This window comes from Oncorhynchus masou, chromosome 2 (genome assembly GCF_036934945.1).
Source record: "Oncorhynchus masou masou isolate Uvic2021 chromosome 2, UVic_Omas_1.1, whole genome shotgun sequence".
NCBI lineage: Eukaryota > Metazoa > Chordata > Actinopteri > Salmoniformes > Salmonidae > Oncorhynchus > Oncorhynchus masou.
The window spans coordinates 32,951,445-32,971,152 of record NC_088213.1 but is presented as its reverse complement, the minus strand read 5'-3'; the positions used below and the strand labels follow the sequence as shown (position 1 = coordinate 32,971,152).

General features: G+C 43.1%; 2 protein-coding genes across 8 annotated transcripts in view; one reads left to right on the top strand and one right to left on the bottom strand.

The window, feature by feature from the left end:
* LOC135559214 (AP-1 complex subunit gamma-1) overlaps positions 1-3,677 on the bottom strand; it is a 28,760-nt gene extending 25,083 nt beyond the window's left edge. The window contains exon 1 of one of the 4 annotated variants that reach the window (XM_064993472.1): positions 3,569-3,677. The gene's annotated coding sequence lies outside the window, so the exon portion shown is untranslated. Of the gene's footprint in view, positions 1-3,365; positions 3,548-3,568 lie in introns of those variants that run through there. The other 3 variants (XM_064993471.1, XM_064993473.1, XM_064993474.1) reach the window with 3 other exon arrangements.
* Positions 3,678-3,713: 36 nt separating this feature from the next.
* Positions 3,714-19,595, top strand: LOC135559261 (zinc finger protein 821-like). Of its 4 annotated transcripts, none has more exons than XM_064993485.1 (6): positions 3,714-3,830; positions 12,445-12,564; positions 12,683-12,786; positions 13,549-13,647; positions 14,186-14,352; positions 14,536-19,595. In XM_064993485.1, exons 2-6 carry the CDS (start codon positions 12,492-12,494, stop codon positions 15,467-15,469), a joined length of 1,377 nt encoding a protein of 458 aa, XP_064849557.1. In that variant the 5' UTR covers positions 3,714-3,830; positions 12,445-12,491; the 3' UTR covers positions 15,470-19,595. The 4 variants fall into 4 exon arrangements, with proteins under 4 accessions (XP_064849557.1, XP_064849549.1, XP_064849548.1 ...); XM_064993477.1 differs by having other exon boundaries at positions 3,714-3,850; XM_064993476.1 differs by lacking the exon at positions 3,714-3,830 and adding an exon at positions 4,800-5,433 and having other exon boundaries at positions 12,686-12,786.
* The last annotated feature ends 113 nt before the right edge of the window (positions 19,596-19,708 follow it).

The window sequence follows — 19,708 nt, the reverse complement described above, 5'->3', positions numbered from 1 at the left end:
TGCCCAACCCCACTAATTCTCGTGGCTGAATGGAAGCAAGTCCCCGCATCAATGTTCCAACATCTAGTAGAAAGCCTTCCCAGAAGAGTGGAAGATGTTACAGCAGCAAAAGGGGGACCAACTCCATATTAATGCCCATGATTTTGAAATTAGATGTTTGACGAGCAGGTGTCCACATACTTTGTCATATAATGTACACATTGTGAATATCCATTTGTTTAAGAAAACACACACACAAGATTTTTAGGCCATATTGCCCAGCCCTACCGTGGAGTCTGGAGGAAGTTAAATAGATCAAGGAAGGTGCAGAGAAAGGAGCATAGTTGCACAAGCCAGTATGTTGATAATGTAAGAATTCACTGTGATCAAAGTGCAACGGAAGGTCAGTGCACATTCCAGAAGAGCAGGTGGACTCGGACTCCCTCCCTTCCATTAACATTCAAATGGAAACTGGGCAGTATAGATGAGAACCCATGGTAAACCGTCATGGCTAAGAAGTGTTCTTAGGCACAACGCATTAGCAACCTCCGTCACTCCCAGATAGCACAGGAAAATACAATTAACTGCAACAAGTAATTCACACCCTATAGTCCAGCAATCTGTTTTAATGCATGAATCATAACACACATTCAGGCCTGTCACCGAGGCTTAATAACTCGAGCAAAACAAAGGCTTATATTTCCTGTGACAAGTAACCAAAGGCCCCAATCAGCCTATGTGCTCCTAAGTGTGCGCACACAACAAATATGGAAAATCCAGTCTCTGCTAGACTAACAAAGACTTATGAAATGTCTGTTCTACTACAATGTTGCAATAACTGTTATAAGCACACATTATTTGATTAATTACAACATGTAAGACATTATATTTTCTTTATTATGTCCCCAAAAGCTGGCACAAAAGACGCGTTTGGTCTCGACAGAGGACGGGTTGAGCACAACAGGTGGATTAGGAAGACCATAGGAGACACACTCACCAACATCAGTTTTGCTCAGCCTTCCTCTCCCAGGACAAAAACAGTACTGTTTGGCTGTGTGGCCACGCTACAGATTTTAGCCCCGCTATATTTCACAGGAGCTTGAACAGCCAACAAGCCAAAAACATTTCTGTCAAATGGAATGACTGACGGGAGGCATTATCCTGATCAATTAGAGGGGGAGGATCTCAAACTCCCCTGAACTTATCCCAGTTCCATTAGGCTATTGTCCTCCACATGCATACTGATGCATTTGATCATGTTATTTAAGACTGCTTTGGGAACAAAATGGGCATAAAGGAAGACATAATAATGATATATTGAATGTTATCAACACCCTCATATAGCCACAGAAGGGATCATATCTGACACCAACTGTGGCAGATTTCCTGTGTGAATGGAATTGCCCATTCCTCTCATGAGACTCTGGAAGATACACAAGCCTGCAGAGCCTAGCAACCAGTGGCAAGAGAAAACAACCTCAACACACGGAAGAGTCCACTGGGGACAATTTCCAATGTCCAGAGACAACGCACACCAGCAATGAGGCTCTTTCCAATTGAGAACGCCGACACTATTCAATAATACAGCAACTGGAGTATGTGCCACAATTTACTTCCTCCTTAACCAAAGTTGTGCAGATGAAGTTCATTAAGCTACAGAAACAATTCTGAAGCCACCATTGTAGAGGGGCCGCTCCTTTCAACACAATATCTCAGCATATTGTTCTCTTTGCCACTCATTTTGCTGTCACTGCTCAGCCAAGCTTTCACCAAGATATTTAATTGGTTGTGTTTTTATTTTACTAGGCAAGTCAGTTAAGAACAAATTCTTATTTACAATGACGGCCGACCAAAAGATATCCTGCAGGGACAGGGGCCTTGGATTAAAAATATATATAATATAAGGACAAAACACGCATCACAACACTACATAAAGAGACCTGCCTGTGACAACACAACATAACAGCACAAAACATGGTACAAATATAATTGGGCACAAACAACAGCACACAAAGGGCAAGAAGCTGGAGACAACAATACATCACACAAAGCAGCCACAACTGTCAGTAAGAGTGTCCATGATTGAGTCTGAATGAAAAAAAATAGAGATACAGCAGGCTGCTACCTCCATTCCAACAAAAAAAAACTATTCTGCAAGTAGTATGACAGAACATTTATACAAAACATTGGACCTACATGGTTTAGCCAAGTATTGGCCTACCAATATGTGTACTGTAGACAGAAAGCTTTCATTGAATAGGCTGAAAATGCAGGTACAAACATATGCACTTTTCAGCTGGTTTAATGCAAATAATATGCAATGAAAAAAGCAAGTCTTTGAGTATATGACACTGATGTTGACTTCAGGAGAATCGACTGACAGAAGAGGTGACAAAAGGGAACTAGGAAATCACAATTCAAAAGGATAAACATATTTTAAGAACTTGCAGCAAGCTCAAATAAAACAACCCAATGGCTGTAATGGCACATAAAATAGCCTAATAATCACAACCAGTATGTGAGTATTGTAGCTAACGTTAGCTAGTTAACGTTAAGTGGCAACAATACTATAGTTGCTAGCTAGCTTAAGTAACGTTAGTAACCTTGACTTCATTGCAACCACGTAGAAACCAAGCTAGGTATAACACACACCTTATTTGAAGCGTGGGTATACGTTACAGTTCAACTTGAACACATCATGGTATTGCTCTAACATGGTATTGCTCTAACATAATTGGCTAGCTAAAGTAGATAGCTAGGTAACTTACACGTCGGTACCAATGGTCGGTATATAGCTACATTATGCATACCGAGTAGCTTGCTAGCTAGTAACGCGTTAGCTGGGTAGGGTGGTTAGCTTGCTACGGTAGATCACAAGCCCGCGGAAAGAGTTAAATTGCTAGTCATCTCATGAACACAATAGTTTACGGACATTTAATCACACCTGTCAAATATATTATGCATTGTCACGTCACCACTAGTTAGCATTGGCACTAACAAGCTAACAATCTAACGTCCGAGCAGAGGCCATTTCAGGACGAGCATGGCACAATTACAGCTTTCTAAATTTCTCAGACATAAGTAAACCCTTTTAGCAAGTGGACATACAGAGCATAGCTAGATAGCTAGCTACGCAATCACGAAGAGGCCTTCATCGCACTGACTTAGTTAGCAGGTTAGCTAGCTAGTAGGATTAGCTAACTAACAACTAGATAACGTTAGTTACCTTGCCCTACATACCTACCGGTACATCTCGTTTCAGTTACACAGCAAATAACCAAATGAAATGTTGACATACATTGAAGGCGTGTAGACAAGTAAAAGTTCAGTATAAAAATAGATTTATAAGGTTAAAGATCGCACAAGTACAGATCAGGTAAGCATACCAGCTAGCCGACACCAGGCTAACGCTTCTCTGACAGACAATCCCCCGGTACACTGGCTGGTTAGCGCAGCCTCACTTCCGATCATGTAGCGCCAACATGGATTATTGTAACCAAGGTTTAAGACAAAGTCGTGCTGATTTTTCAGCTATTATCAAAATAAACAACTCTGTTTAACTGACATAGTTGTATAAAGTTATACTCACTAGCCGTATTGATACCAGAAATAGCTGGAATCTTCTCTATTTGCGACGGAGGGAGGAACAGACCAGACATTCAAAATGGTGGCTCTCCTAGCCTCAGCACTTCTACCGCAGGCGTAGGGTTACACTGAAAAAAACAAAACTTCAACGTTTTGTGGAATGAGAAAGGAATGAAGACCTCAAACAGGCGAGCGCGCAAATTATTTACAGAACTCTCAATTAGCTAGTAAATCCACCAGCCTCGACACTGCTATGTGAAATTTGAGTGAGTAACATGGGTTGCTGGTATGTATGTAAGCATGTTGGTTATACGAACATGTTTATTTTACCACTGCAATAATGCTATAGCTAGTAGTAGCTAGCTAAATTACCCATTAGCTAGCATATGCCTGCCTGCCTAGCTACACTTGTGAGATGTTTAGAGATATTAATGCACGCTTCGAGTATTGGTATTATAGCACGCAACAGTCTGATTATTTTGCTTGACTCGTGTTCTACATAGCTAAGTAGCTATTTGTTGTATCTTATTTTGTTGTATTTAGATGTGTCCGAAATATGCGGATGAGTAATATTGTCTTTCAACGTCGTGCTGCGGTTCGCACACCTCACCTCGTGGCGGACAGTGATGACGTCGACATGTAATATTATGACATTTGTAATTTTGTGAGGTGTGTGGGCTCCATCTAGTGTACGTTACTGACAATTCCGCACTAAGTTCAATCGGGACATGGGCTTCATCTTAGCTTATTTTTTTTAATGAAGTATACATTTCTTTCTGCCATCTGAAAATATACTGGACATAGATTGAATAGGAACAACTGGAGGGGTGTTTGAACCAGCGTCACCAGGTTTCAGACGAGCGAGCACACTACTACATGTGCCATAGAGGTCCAGACCTCTTGGCAGAAGCAATAGTACACTCCCATACTTGGAGGCACTATATTCTCCAGAAAATGTAGTATCCCATGCACAAACCAGAATGTGAACAGGGGAAAACTTCCATCAAAGGCCAGAGAAATCATGGGTTTCCCAATGCTGGTACCAGTAGTGTAGGTCCTGTCCTCCCAAGCCATCAAACTATTTGATGGAAGTTTTTCCCTGTTCACATTCTGGTTTGGTCATGGGATCCTGGTGTAGGGTCAGTTAGGGTCAAAGTAGTGGAATGGGGTGGTGATTTAAAAAAGGAAATGGGTGTAGGGTTCGTTGGTGGTTCATTTTTAATTATTCCCCCCCAACCCCCCCCCACCCCTTTTTTTGTATCACCAAAAGTACATGATCGACCACACACTACCGCACTGTAGATGGCGGCATGCGCAAACAAAATGTGCGAACTTCATTATAACCGAAGAAGAAGAAGCTGTGCCTATGTATCGTTGCAGTGCATTGGCAAAGCTACAGCAACGCAGGATTGTAGCTGCTCGGGGCGGCTGAGCAAATAACATCCCAGTCCGGGTTGGATAGGACCCTATCGCAGTTTCTATCATTTGAAAAATTTATCTAGATCGACTGGAGAGTGCTTTAAATTGAAGTGAATCAGATTGTAACCAGGCCATTTGTGCTTTTATTTTTTTTGTTTAGGCTATTTGTTTTGTATTCATTTAAATGACCCCGACTTTCACCAATGGTGTAAGCTGTGTTCATCTCTGCCTGGCTAGACCATTTTGATCAACTGGTATTTGGTATTTATTTTCAATAATTTAAGTGTTATTGTTGTACTCTCGGAAGGGAGTCCCTTTACGGAATACAGCTGGATTGCTTAGGGGAATCTTCAAATCTGTCTGGGCTAGGAGGAGATTCGATTTTTTTCCAACCGGGAGTGGGGGATAATATGTCCAGGCGAAAACAGAACAACCCCTTCAAAGTTAATTGTAGGTATCTAAGATATTGTAACTGCCATTTTTACTTGTTGAAAAGTAGTGAGGAGGATAATTTCCATCCATCTAACTAGACGATTGTTTTTGCCACGGTTGCAATTGTGAACTGCAAGACAATGTCAATCACCATCGTTGATACAAGCGGCACTATTTTAATAATTTTGATGATACATTGAATCGACGCGCGTGACACTGACGACTGTATCTTTGAGCCAAACAAATTATCATTAACCATTATTAGGCTACTAATACTATGATATTCACATTTGTATGGAGATGACAACCTCACAATTGCGTGCGCAGGTCGTTTTCACTGAGGGAAACTATTCAGATAGTTATTTCCATGTGTTTAACGGAGCTTATGTTGGTGGGTTTTAAGAAGATTCTTTGATTGAGACTGCATGAACACCTGCTGTGGCATGCTGGTCCCTGTTTTCAACTCTTGTTTTGAGAGTATGATATAGCCTACCAATGCAAATAATGTTAGTCTTGAGAGTAGGACAGATTTCACCCTTACTGGTCTCAGAATCCATTTAAGATGTTGTCCCTCGTAAAATGTCAGTTTAAACTAGGTACAACATGCTTTTGCTTTGAGTGTACTTTCTGTTTCTCTGGATAAGCTCTCCACATTGACATCTTAGATTTAAATACAGAACCAGTACAGCCAGTGGAGAATAGCAATGTCGGTCATACTACTGGCCACTGCCTGTGGCCACTAAAACACGTTTTATTTCTCTATTTTTAAGTTTATGTTCCACGAGTGTTGTTGTCTCTATCATAGTCACCAGCTTAGGGGAGGGTGTTTTTCAGTGTCACTGACTACTTTAGCTACTCTGGCTATCTGCAAGCACCATTCCTCCAATTCCAGTGGGAGACTACTCCAGAGCTGGTATAGTCTAGGTACCACAGATTTGGTAGTTGCCTGACAAACATTTCTACTGATGTTAATGATGTCCTTTTCCTATGCATGTTAAAAGGCCAAACTGAGAGCATGACGTATTGGCCTGCTGATCCTTCATAGTGTAGGCTACTGGATGCCTGAGGACACATAAGTCCACCCAAGGGGATCGAACCCAACGATACAGTGAGGTCCTTTAGGGTCCTTTTCAAAATATAATAAAATTTTATTGGTTACATACGCATTGTTAGCCAACGTTAATGTGAGTGTAGCGAAATGCTTGTTTCTAGTTCCGACAATGCAGTATATCTAACAAGTAATCTAACAAATTCACAACTACCTTATACGCACAAATGTAAAGGGATGCATATAACATGTACATATAAAATATGGATGAGCGATGGCCTTGCGGCACAGGCAAGATGCAGTAGATGGTATAGAATAAAGTAAATACATATGAGATGAGTAATGTAGGATAACATTATTCAAGTTGTGTTATTTAAAGTGACTAGTGATACATGTATTAAGTCCATTTATTAAAGTGGCCAGAGATTTGAGTCAGTATGTTGGCAGCAGCCTCTGTCAGTGGTGGCTGTTTAACAGTCCGATGGTCTTGAGATTGAAAAACAGCTTCTGTCTATTGGTCCCAGCTTTGATGCACCTGTACTGACCTCACCTTCTGGATGATAGAGGGGTGAACAGGCAGTGGCTCAGGTGGTTGTTTTCCTTGATGATCTTTTTGGCCTTCCTGTGACATTGGGTGCTGTAGGTAGGTAGGCGTTTCGAAATACGTATTGCTCTAATGGCCTCAATAATCCCTATGTGCTAATAACATCATCTGTCACGTGAAACAGTAACACAGTAAGGATGCATTGTGTTTCTCGACTTATTGGTCCATAGAACTCTGTTGTTCAAACACGGTATAATACAACACACATTATCAATCCTAAGGTGTTTTTTGGGGGGCTTCTACAGTGATGTCTACAAGCTTCACATACTACTTCTGACTGATAGTTATGAAATAACAGCTGTCTTTTTTATTACCCTCCGCATAAACCAGACCTTCACACTTTCCTATGACCACATACAGTTGGTGCAAGACAAATTCACACATTCACACACATACCACAGCTTATAAAATGACAATTGGCCATTTTCTTAACCCACCATCGAAGTAAACATTATTATAATCCTTAAAAGTGATGTGTGTGTGTGTCGTGAACTGATGTGAAATGTCCCTCGATGTAGAGCACAGACATTACCAGCATGGGAAAACTAATCAGATAGCCTGTCTGAGCCAATCATGGCTGGGGTAGCGGGAAAGCATAGCAGATCTGTTAGAAGTATCATTAGCCCTGAAAGGGTTGGTGATGATAAACAGGTCCGTTTTGATAGCATGCGTTGATAGTCAGGTTGTATCAGAATAGTCTTCATTGTGGATCTATAATGTATCATCTTTACAACACACATACTTGAGGAAGCCATACAGATGGGTCATTTTGTGTTGATTTCTCTGAGAGCAGAGTTGGGATCATTTCAGACACTTCACTGGGGAGAAGGGCTCCATAGAGAGGGAGGGATTCTGGAGAAAAGGGGTGATTGTAGTGTCCTCCTTGCCTTAATTAAATACCACGCTGTCAATTAGGTGACGTGATAAATGATCTGGGAGTCTGGGATTAGCTGATGTCTGTGTTTCACCATTCCCATGGTCCTAAACACCATAGTGCCTGTACACAGATGGAAGGCAGGGCCCCAGCACTTCCTGGAGACTCAGACAGTATTGTGTGACTGTGTGTTGGAGCAGAGGGTGGGTAAAAAAGAGGGGAGCTTGAATTCAACAGGAGCCCCATTGCTTAGTGTTTGAGTAGAGTTTTGGCATTCTCTCTTTTGTCTGTTTTGTTTTGTCCCCCCTTCCTCCTCCTCTCTCCCTCTGTGTCTGTTGGCTGATGAGTTTGTCTTTGTCTGGATTCAGTCAGACACTGCGTCACCTCCTGCCTACAGACACGCAGACTCAGAGATAACATCAGAGTGGCAGAGACATGGGGAGGGCGGGAGGGAGAAGAGAGACAGATGTACAGACAGACCCTAGCAGTGGGGGATGGGTAGCTCTCACATCAATCATTGGCTGTGTGCCGTGGAGCCAGTCTGGAGCAGTTCATAGTTCAACAATCAGACCCACTCTACCAATGCTAATGAGTGCCTGGATCACTATGGGGATTGTGCCCGAACTATTTTCACATACCATACTCCGCTAAAAAGTTAATGCAGGTATGACAGCCCTGTGAAGATTAGAGGGGAGTTTTAAAAAAAATGATACTTGAAGATTAATCCTCAACCCTCTCACACACAGACCATGCTCCTCAGTGGTGTGTTGCTCCAGGATTAGAACAGAGGCTGTAATTACCTCTGCCAGCCTCAGGTAACTGGATGAGATGTTCCTTCCATCAAACTGAATGGAAAGACTGGACAGGAAGGGGAGGGGGAATTTATTGCATTCAGAAGCAGAGGGTGATAACTGGAGGGCTATGGAATCTAAACTGTAGCAGTTTAAATATATATTTTTACCTTTTGAGATATCTAAAAAGGATCAAAATGAAATCTCCCATTAATGTATTCTGTTCCTGTTTTGATACTGATGACAGGAGAGGTCCTCAGGAATGAGTGTACTGTCACTAACAACTGGAGAGGTCCTGTGCTCCCATCCCAATCGTGTCAAACTTGGGTGTAGATAGGAGGGGAAATAGTATACGAATGCAATGAGCAGAGATGCTGTAAAATGCTAAGTACCATGTGAGGGGGTTAAGCAGATACACATGGGCTCCACTGGTATGAGGCATTGGCCTTCCCCTCAGAGCTGCTGGTATGGATATAGAACAGTCAGAGCTGCGTATGAGCAGGGAGGACAGAGGGTGAGCCAGGCTGTGCAGTGTGTGGGTGGTACTGAGAGAGGGAGAAACACTGCCTTGCAGGCTGCTACTGGAAAGGAGTGCAGGCTGCTTCCCCCTGGGACTGCAGCATGCCTGGAAAAGCGTGTGTGTGTGTGTTCGTTCTGCTTCTGTGAAAAGTGGGCGTCTGGTTATGTGTGCATGTGTCAACGTGCACTTCTGCAATGTGTTGATGCAGCATTATATTGGCATGTCAGTGAATATGAACGCATCCTTGTCAACTGCATATAGGCTAGGTGAATGATTATGTTTTAAAGGTTCAGGTCTTTCATGTATTCTGTTGTGTTTCTATAACCGTCTTGTACTAGTGTATTATAGCAGCTATGCTGGGTTTATGTGTGTAGCTACTGCTCCTTTAATGCTGGATAGGCTTGCTATTCTAATCTGAAGCACTTTCTTCAGTAGGCTATGTGTGATAGATTGCTTGGATTTTTGTGGCTAGTCAGCACCTACACCAGGTAACTGAAGTACAGACTACACACCAGGCTCTCTGGTGTTTGTTATGCCCTCCATGTTGAATATTACAGGTCTGTGCTCTAGAAATGTCTTCCCCTGACTTCATGATCACGCTCCGCCTTGCACTACTGACCTGTCAATCTTCTGTTCCAGGGCTGTTATTCCTATGCCTAAAGGCCTATGCCTCAAGGCTTTGTCTACTGGTTGTATTTTCCTGCATTGTCTTGTAATATATCATGTACAATATATTATACACACCTGACTATATCAAATGAATATAAATATTTTTTCCTATGTCATTGAGGATTGCCTCAATCCAGAATCCGATGGGAAAGTGACCGCCCATTTTGCCTTGGTTACTCGATCTTCCGGTTTTTGAATGGGCTTCAAGGTTATATAACCAAATTCCCAAACTCTTGTAATTTAAGATACACAAATAAGACTATAATTGTATATTAATTTACTTCTACCCGATGCCTTTTAAGATCTTCATTTGCGTCCTGTTTGCATCTGTGTCTGTTGCGTTTCAAGAACATAAAAAAAAAAAAGAAAGTCGACATGTAGTGTTCACACTTTCCCATCGTATCCACCCTTATTTTTGAAACGTTGTTATGGGCACAGCCAATCAACGGAAGTGATGGATTCCACTTTCGCTTTACTTCTCTACTGCAGTCCGCCGGTGGCAAATTAGCTAGAGTCAATTATTTGGAGTCATTTTATAGTATACAGTTTACAAGTCAAGTAAACAAGTATATAAGCGTAATTTTACATTTATTTAATTCAAGTTCTCTGTTCGCTAGACCTACTAGGCTAGTTCTGTTGTTATAATAACGTTAGTTGTGTTGTCAGAGTTAAGGGCCAGGCACCAAGCCAATAACTATAATGATAAACTATAGGCTACATAACTATAACACGTTGGTGAGCATCCACACTAGAGGAACGTTTATTGTTCTGAAGTCCTACACCTGTCAATCAACCGATCAACGCATCCTGCTGCACGCTGCCTATTAATGAGGTGACCATGCGTTCTCTAACGCACAGATACTGGTTCAGACCATTCGGTACTTTCAGGGTGTGTTCATTGTCATAGTGACAACGGCAACTAATACGTCAATGTAGGCCTAATGTAAAGCAATATAGTAATTCCTACTGTATTTAAATGTAGCTATTCAATAACAAACACCATATTGCCTGCACATCTATTACAGCATGTCATTGCCTCATTGCTCAAGTGGTTTGCAAGTGATTTCCATTTTTCTAATGGTTGTCAATTTCTTTGGGTCTTATTTTTCACTGTGCTCATCTCTCTGTCCTGTGCAACTATTTGCAATGCAACAGTGTTATCATAATAACTGTCCAAAAGTGATCACACCAATGCACTTTCTCTCCTCAACAATCCACAGGTACTACAGGATTTTGTTCAATCTAGGCACCACACCTGACCAACTGAGCTAATTGATCAGTTTAATGATAGCCTAAATTCAACACACCTGATCCTCCAGGTCGATTAAATAATAAACATGAAGTGCCTGCTGCACTCAAGGACCAGTGTTGTCTACCCCTGCTATAGCCTATTGTGAATGAGAACAGCTGGAAGAGAGAGGCTAGTAATGTGTAGCTGAAGTAAGAAGCTCAATATTTACCAGTCAAAGTGCAAGAAAAGTTTTACTGTTATCAATTGAGTACACAATTATTGTCCATGTTATGTAGGCTCATTTGAATAATCTTTCAAACGTCCTATGTTGTAACAAATAAAAAAAACACAACCAAAAAAACTGCATATTACTACAGCCTAGGCCTGATTTACCATTTGGATCAGTTTGGGACTATTCTCAACAGTTTAGAAGGTCCAGAAAGGTACATATACAGGCCACTCGTGTTTTGTCAGGATGTAGCCCAGTGTTAAAATAGCCTACTATAGGAAAATATGGGCTTCTCTCCAACTCCCTGCCCGTTCTTAATGCTGTAGCCTATTTTACATTCAGCAGGTATATCTCCTCTAATAATTTAGTAGGTTAAAGAAAATAAGTGTCCAGCAAGCTTTTGTAGTCTGGCTTTTTCTGGGACAGGCTTGGGATGTCAATCTCCTAAATTAGAAACATATGCATATTAGCTCATAATTCATAAGCTCAATGTTAGGCTTAATACTGCAGTGAATATATCCAGTCAATTTACGAAAGGAAAAACAAGTTTATTCCATCAGGCAATCATAGGTACCCTACACTGTGTGCTCCTGAGGCTGTGCTGAGTGCTCTCCCTCCCAGTCCCCTGGTACCAGAAATGTATCCTACCTAGGCTACAACACAATGTAATGAAGAATGTTATTGTTTTCAATTGTGTACAAAACTCTAGTCTAGGGTGTAAACTACAGTGAATAGCCTATTTTCATTTGAATAACGCTCAAAAGCCTAGCCTACCTATGTTCATTTAGAAATGGCTGCATGTAGCCTGCCTGATTGGGCAACCATTTGGATCAGTTCTGGGGTCTTATCAGCTGTTAGCCTACAAGGTCCAGGCACATTAGCAGGCCAGTGATATGGTGTATTTTCCAGGATTTATCAGCGAAAGGAAGTTGTATCCATAGTTTCTGCATTTGGCTTCTGTGTTTTGAAAATCGGTGTTTGTGTTTGAAAATCAGGTGGATATGCCGAGTTCACCCCTCCCTCTGATGGTCCTATCATCTCCCTGTGACTCCTCTGTTCACAGGGCCCTTCCACAGCACCGGCTTTGCAGGCCCCCTTCACACTATTAACATGGATGGCAGGGACGATTTCATTGAGGACAGCGAATGCCACAGCAATAATTCCCAACAGGACAGCATTTCAGGTAGGCATTTAGGGCATTTCCCTTCCCTAATGTGACATACTCTCTGTAGGTGGTGTCGTGAGAGAATTACTAGCTCTGTTGTCTGTCTATATTGATAGGACTGTGTTTGCCCCCATAGAAGACAGTGATAGCGACCTGGACAACCACGACTCATCCTCCAACACCTCAGCTGACGACCACATGACCTCCACCAAGAGAACACACCACAGGGGAGTTAAAGAAGTGAGTGTCACTGTCAGGGTTACCCATGGAGGGGTGTTCTCTCCTCCTAGCACTGTGTGGTCACTGAAGGCCTGCCTGGTTGCTGATTCACACATGTGTTTCCTTCCTGATTTGATAGTGTTCTACAGATCTCAGGGTCATCTGGCCCTCTAGACTTAGGTGGAAAGGTTATTGCCCCACCCTGCTCTGTCCATTTTCCAGAATTATGTTATTCGATAATCGTACAAAAAGAGCGATGCAGCACAAGAATACGTCTGAATAAATTGCGTTAGTCAATTGTAAACTGCCGATTCACAGAATATCCTCACACTTTCGGACCCCAGAAACCGAAAGCATCTCAGGTTGTGTGGTGTGATTCACACCCATGGCAGAGTCATACAGTGTGTCATAGTGACAGTCAATGAGTCACTGGGAGCCTGAGGGTAATTCTCTCTCTCTCTCACCCTCAACCCACACACACACACACACACACACACACACACAACCTTATGACCTACCATTCAGGATTACTGCTCCCAAGGACCAGCCATAGAGGTACTGTAGAGCGATGAGCATATCCACCCTTTAGATGTACACATTAAATCCTCTTCTAATATTTGCCCTACATTCTCAGTGTAGGCAGAACCACCATTACATAACCTACTGTATTATTACACAATCGTTAGCATACATATTACTGATGAAACAGATCTGTATGGTAGCTCCACATAGCATCCACAGTATCTGAGTGTACAGTAGTACTGATGCCTCTGTGTTTCTCAGGAGAGCGAGGAGGGGGCCGACCTGATGAGCAGCTGTGTGTGTCCTCTGTGCACCCTGGAGTTCAGCAGCCCCGAGCAGCTCATCACACACGTCTACCAGGTGAGGACAGTACAGTACCAGACAGTCCACCATGGCACCAAGTATTCAGACGGGGCCAAAGCCTCCTTAGCCTCAGCGGTTGGATTGGGGGGATAATGGGCTAGGGTTAGATGATCATCTTTAAACCTCCTACTGTCATCACTACACTAAAGAGGGGAGGATAATTAGGATCCAGTCATGTGATCAGTCTCTGGGTTATGTGTCAAACCTAAGGTTTGGATGTTTCATCCAGTTTTGAAGTTATGCCAGTGTTTTGTAACTGAGACAGAATTAAACGTTTACCAGCAACCACTTCCTCCTCCTTCCATTTGTGTACTTTCTCACATGATGGTGTAGTGTTAACCACATATGTTTATGCCACAATTGTAGATATGTGTATTTTTAGATATGCACTGTTGGGGTTTGCCCTTACTTTTTTTATGTCGCTTATAAAACACACTGACAATGAAAACGATTGTGGTCTACCTAATTAAATGACTATAAATCTCTCTCCCTTTTGCTCCCTCTTTCTCTGTCCCCCTGTCTCTCTGTGGAGCAGCACACATCGTTGATGGGCAGCAGTAAGAACTATGTGTGCCCTGTGTGTGGGCGCGCGCTCAGCTCGCCAGGCTCCCTGGGGCGCCACCTTCTCATCCACTCTGAGGACCGCCTCTCCAACTGTGCTGTGTGTGGGACACGCTTCACCGACACCAACAACTTCAACAGGTCTGTGCCTCCTCCACCACTACTACCTAATTTCAGCCCTATACCCTAGTTTAGTGCTTCAGCCTTTCACACACACACAATGACATGGGTTATCTACAGAGTTTAGAGAGTTAGGCTGTCTGTCTGAGCTAGCCTGTAACAGCTGTGTCCTGTAACTACTCACGTCTCTGCCCCCCCACACAGGGAGAAGCTCAGAGAGGTCCTGAACACAGGCAGCAGTATGGAATGCAGCAGCGGAGATGAGAACTGTTCCATGTCCCGGTCTCTCTCCGGCAGCCCCATGGGCAACCCCGGTCATGGCCTGATACACGGCCACGGGCTCGGCCACAACCAAGGACACGGCCCAAACCAAGGCCCAGGACACAACCCTGGCCGTGGCACAGGCCACATCCCGGGACAGAACCACGGCCCAGGATACAACCCCGGACACAACCAGGTACACAACCATGGCCAAGGTCCCGGACACCTCCCAGGCCACCCACTCCCCTCGCTGCACCACAGCCTCCTCTCTTCGCCCCCCTCCTTCCCTGACACCCTCAGCCCCTCACCAGGCCTACCCCTGCTGCCAGACATCCTGAGCCCCATGCCTGTGCACCCGGCCGGAGTGCTGCTGGTGTGCAACAGCTGTGTGGCCTACCAGCAGCTGGTGGACGCCCAGTCTCCCATGAGGAAGTGGGCCATGCGCAGGAAGAACGAGCCGGTGGAGGCACGCATGCACCGTCTAGAGCGTGAGCGTTCCGCCAAGAAGACCAAGCGGGAGCACGAGTCACCCGAGGAGCGGGAGCTGCGGAGGCTGCGGGACCGCGAAGCCAAGCGGATGCAGAGGCTGCAGGAGACAGAGGAGCAACGGACACGGAGGCTTCTGCGCGACAGGGAGGCCATGCGGATGAAGAGGGCCAATGAGACTCCAGATAAGAGGCAGGCCAGGCTGATCCGTGAGAGAGAGGCCAAGAGACTGAAACGGCGGCTGGAGAAGATTGACCCCTCCCTGAGAGGTCAGATAGAGCATGACCCAGCTGCTATGGCCGCCCTGACGGCAGACATGAGCCTGTTCCAGTTTCCCTGCCCCATGCCTGTCCCCTCTCTGGACAACGGCCTCTTCATGAAGCTGCCATAGCAGGACCAGGTCACTGGGGGCAGCACACTGGACCACTAACAGTTACAATGACTTACTCCACTACGCCTATGGGTTGCCATGGTCACAGATGGAATCATTCCATGCTGGTTGAAATTCCAGCAGCTTCTGTGTCCAATGACTTGATACCCAAACTCCTGTGTCAACAAATAACATTAATTTATTACAGACTAGCAGGAAAGAAGAGCAGGGTCAAGAATGTTTCACTTAACGATACTGATAAAGCATGTTGTCAAGAGATTTTCTGTTCTGGGGGCGAGCAGACTTTGACTTAGCAGCCCATTGTGACAAGCAGTTACACCCTTCCATCTTTTGCACATGGACCTTCAGTGGTGGGAGTGAGTCACGTAGCCCATAGCTCTTTCCCTCGCCTCGGGTCCCTTCTGCTAGCCCAGTCGCTGGACTTTACCGGTAGCTACACCTCTCTCTGTCTCACGCTGCCAACGTGGGTCTCTGCTCAGGCTAGCTCATATCCACCCAATCAACTACCTCAGTAAGGGGCCGAGGCCGAGCCCTCTGGTCTACGTTCTGACTCCAAGCTTCTTTACACATACACTACAGAAGAGAATGCGGGTTGTTTCCTTAGTTTGTGGGTTTGTTTATATCTTTAGGATGTCCTTACTGGGGGAATATTCAACAGGACAGAACATTCAGAAAGACAGTCAGAAATGTACTGTATGAAACAGGAACGATAGAAAACGTGCCTGTTCTATACATCACAATTCTATCCGCTATGCTCAGAATATTCTGTACTAATTAATGAGCCCTGTTTTGAGCAACATTCTCCTTCATTCCAGCATGTCCTCTTCAACTCAATATACAGTTGAAGTAGGGAAGTTTACATAGACTTAGGTTGGAGTCAAACCTAAGTCGGTTAGGACATCTACTTTGTGCACGACACAAGCAATTTTTCCAACAATTGTTTACAGAAAGATTACTTCACTTGTAATTCACTGTATCACAATTCCAGTGGGTCAGAAGTTTACATACACTAAGTTGACTGTGCCTTTAAACAGCTTTGAATATTCCAGAAAATTACGTCATGGCTTTAAAAGCTTCTGATAGGCTAATTGACATCATTTGAGTCAATTGGAGGTGTACCTGTGGATGTATTTCAAGGCCTACCTTCAAACTCAGTGCTTCTTTGCTTGATATCATGGGAAAATCAAAAGAAATCAGCCAAGACTTCAGAAAAAAAAGTTTGGGTCATCCTTGGGAGCAATTTCCAAACGCCTGAAGGTACCACGTTCATCTGTACAAACAATAGTAAGCAAGTTTAAACATCTTGGGACCACGCAGCCATCATACCGCTCAGGAAGGAGACACTTTGTCTCCAAGAGATGAATGTACTTTGGTGCGAAATGGGCAAATCAATCCCAGAACAACAGCAAAGGTTCTTGTGAAGATGCTGGAGGAAACCGGTACAAAAGTATCTATATCCACAGTAAAGAGTCCTATATCAACAACCTTGAAAGGCCGCTCAGCAAGGAAGAAGCCACTGCTCCAAAACCGCCATAAAAAAGCCAGACTACGGTTTGCAACTGCACATGGGGACAAAGATCGTACTTTTTGGAGAAATGTCTTCTGGTCTGATGAAGCAAAAATAGAACTGTTTGGCCATAATGACCATCGTTATGTTTGGAGGAAAAAGGGGGAGGCTTGCAAGCCGAAGAACATCATCCCAACCATGAAGCACGGGGGTGGCAGCATCATGTTGTGAGGGTGCTTTGCAGTAGGAGGGACTGGTGCACTTCACAAAATAGATGGCATCATGAGGAAGGAAAATGGTGTATATTGAAGCAACATCTCAAGACATCAGTCAAGAAGTTAAAGCTTGGTCGCAAATGGGTCTTCCAACTGGAAAGTGACCCAAAGCATACTTCTAAGTTGTGGCAAAATGGCTTAAGGACAACAAAGTCAAGGTATTAGAGTGACCATCACAAAGCCTTGACCTCAATCCTACAGAAAATTTGTGGGCAGAACTGAAAAAGTGTGTGCGAGCAAGGTGGCCTACAAACCTGACTCAGTTACACCAGCTCTGTCAGGAGGAATGGGCCAAAATTCACCCAACTTATTGTGGGAAGCTTATGGAAGGCTACCCAAAATGTTTGACACAAGTTAAACCATTTAAAGGCAATGCTACCAAATACACTCAATTAGTATGTAAACTTCTGACCCACTGGGAATGTGATGAAAGAAATCATATCTGAAATAAGTCATTCTACTATTTCCTGACATTTCACATTCTTAAAATAAAGTGGTGATCCTAACTGACCTACGACATTTTTACTAGGATTAAATGTCAGGAATTGTGTAACTGAGTTTAAATGTATTTGGCTAAGGTGTATGTAAACTTCCGACTTCAACTGTATACTGCCACTACTGTAGGTCTCTTTGTCTTTTATTAGTCACATTGACCTTCCTCAATCTGTTTTTTTCCTCGTACCTTCTCAACACTCCATAACCTTTGCCAAGTAGTTGGTAATAATTACATTTTTACTTTATGCATCTTCTGTTGCATTGACATTTTTGGCTCATCAAACCACAATCTTTGCTGCTGTTATTGTTCTGTATATGTTAGTTACCTCTAGGACATTTAGGACTCAACATGTGAAATGAAAATGCTATTTTATTAGCATTTTTCTAAATGCCCCAAATGGTCATATTTCCTTCCTCACCCAGCCAAGGTATTTAAAAATGCTCATGTGTCAGGGTAAATGCTATATTTTAAATAACGAATCTCTGCATTTTTCAAGTGATCTCACTTTGCAGAGTTCCACTCTCCAATGAGCATGTTCTAGACTCATTATTAAACCTGTTGACCCTTGACCAGTTGGGAGAGATCTCTGGTCTTATCTGTTTCATTGACCTCATTCCAATTGATATTTATGTAACATGATGTGAATATATATATATATTTTGTAAAAAAACAAAAGGGGATATTTTGTTTGTTGGTGTATATAATAGCTGCAATTACACATTTTGCCATGTTTGGTTCTGTACTGTATGTATTTGTTTTTTCCTTCTCTTTGGTCATTTGTTCTCAATTTCTTTCCTCAAAAGGTTACCTCTGATATGCTGTTTCACAACTGAGCTCTGCAGACACATTGACAACATTACATGATTAGTTTTCTGGAGTATTCCTCATGACAGGAACTAAGACTTGTTCTCAGTTTGAGCCACTACCAGGCTAAAGCCCACAACAGAATAGTATCCCGCTCAAAAGGGAAAAGCTATTATATTCTAATTGTCCTTAAGAGTCTAGGAGCGGTTCAAACCTCTATGCAACAGTGCTGCTTATTCCAAGGGAAATTTGACTCTTAAAACTATGCAGAGTGCAGGAAAAAACAAATGGCCTCAAATGTATAGAATTGTGCAACTCAGGCAATGCAACTCAGTGAGGTTTTTGGCCATAGATTCAGCTCCCTGGTCCATTAACTTATTTTCAGCAGGGCCATATCACTATCCTAATTTAAGATACAGAGAGCAGAGCCATGCTGCAGACAGTGTTGTCACACACGGTCATTAGCTTTGCTACAAAATCTGTATCATTTCTGCCAAGTACTGAACGTATGGACACCTTTTCAATAATGAATACTGGGTATTCTGACTGATTTGAACTGGCAGCAGTGTCGTCATCCTCACACAGTGGAATAATGCTATGGAAAATGTGGGGTACGCTCTTCGACATTAAAATACTACAAAGGAAATGGTATTGACAGGTTCTGTTTGTGCTTTTGAACAGCACTGTAAAGCTCTGCCTAGCGTGACAGTCTGGATTAGCACTGCATGTCGTGAAACTGCATTTGTATTCTGTTATTCTATGCCTGCCTGTTTTTGTTCAATTTAATCAAGACTGTTCTTTGAACTTTGGCCTTTTTACTAGTCTGTCAGGATATTCTCTTGATGTCCATGTTTACAAAGGAAATCCTTTTAAGAAGGCCAAAATCAATGAGGGTAAACAAAAGTGAAAAGGAGAACACTTTGCTCGTTCTGTTGTCACTGCTCAGAACGGTACTTTTACGGCAGCTGTTCTGCTACTGGATTAACAGATGTACAGATCATGTTAGAAAGCAGGAATAGAATGTGGAAATAAACATTGACACCCGCGCTGTGTGTAAATTCAATCTCTCTTCTCTTTCAGTTCACCCTATGCTCCAGTCAGCAAATAAAGCATGCCACAATGGCCTCTCTATTCATGGCAGACACAGTGTAATAAGC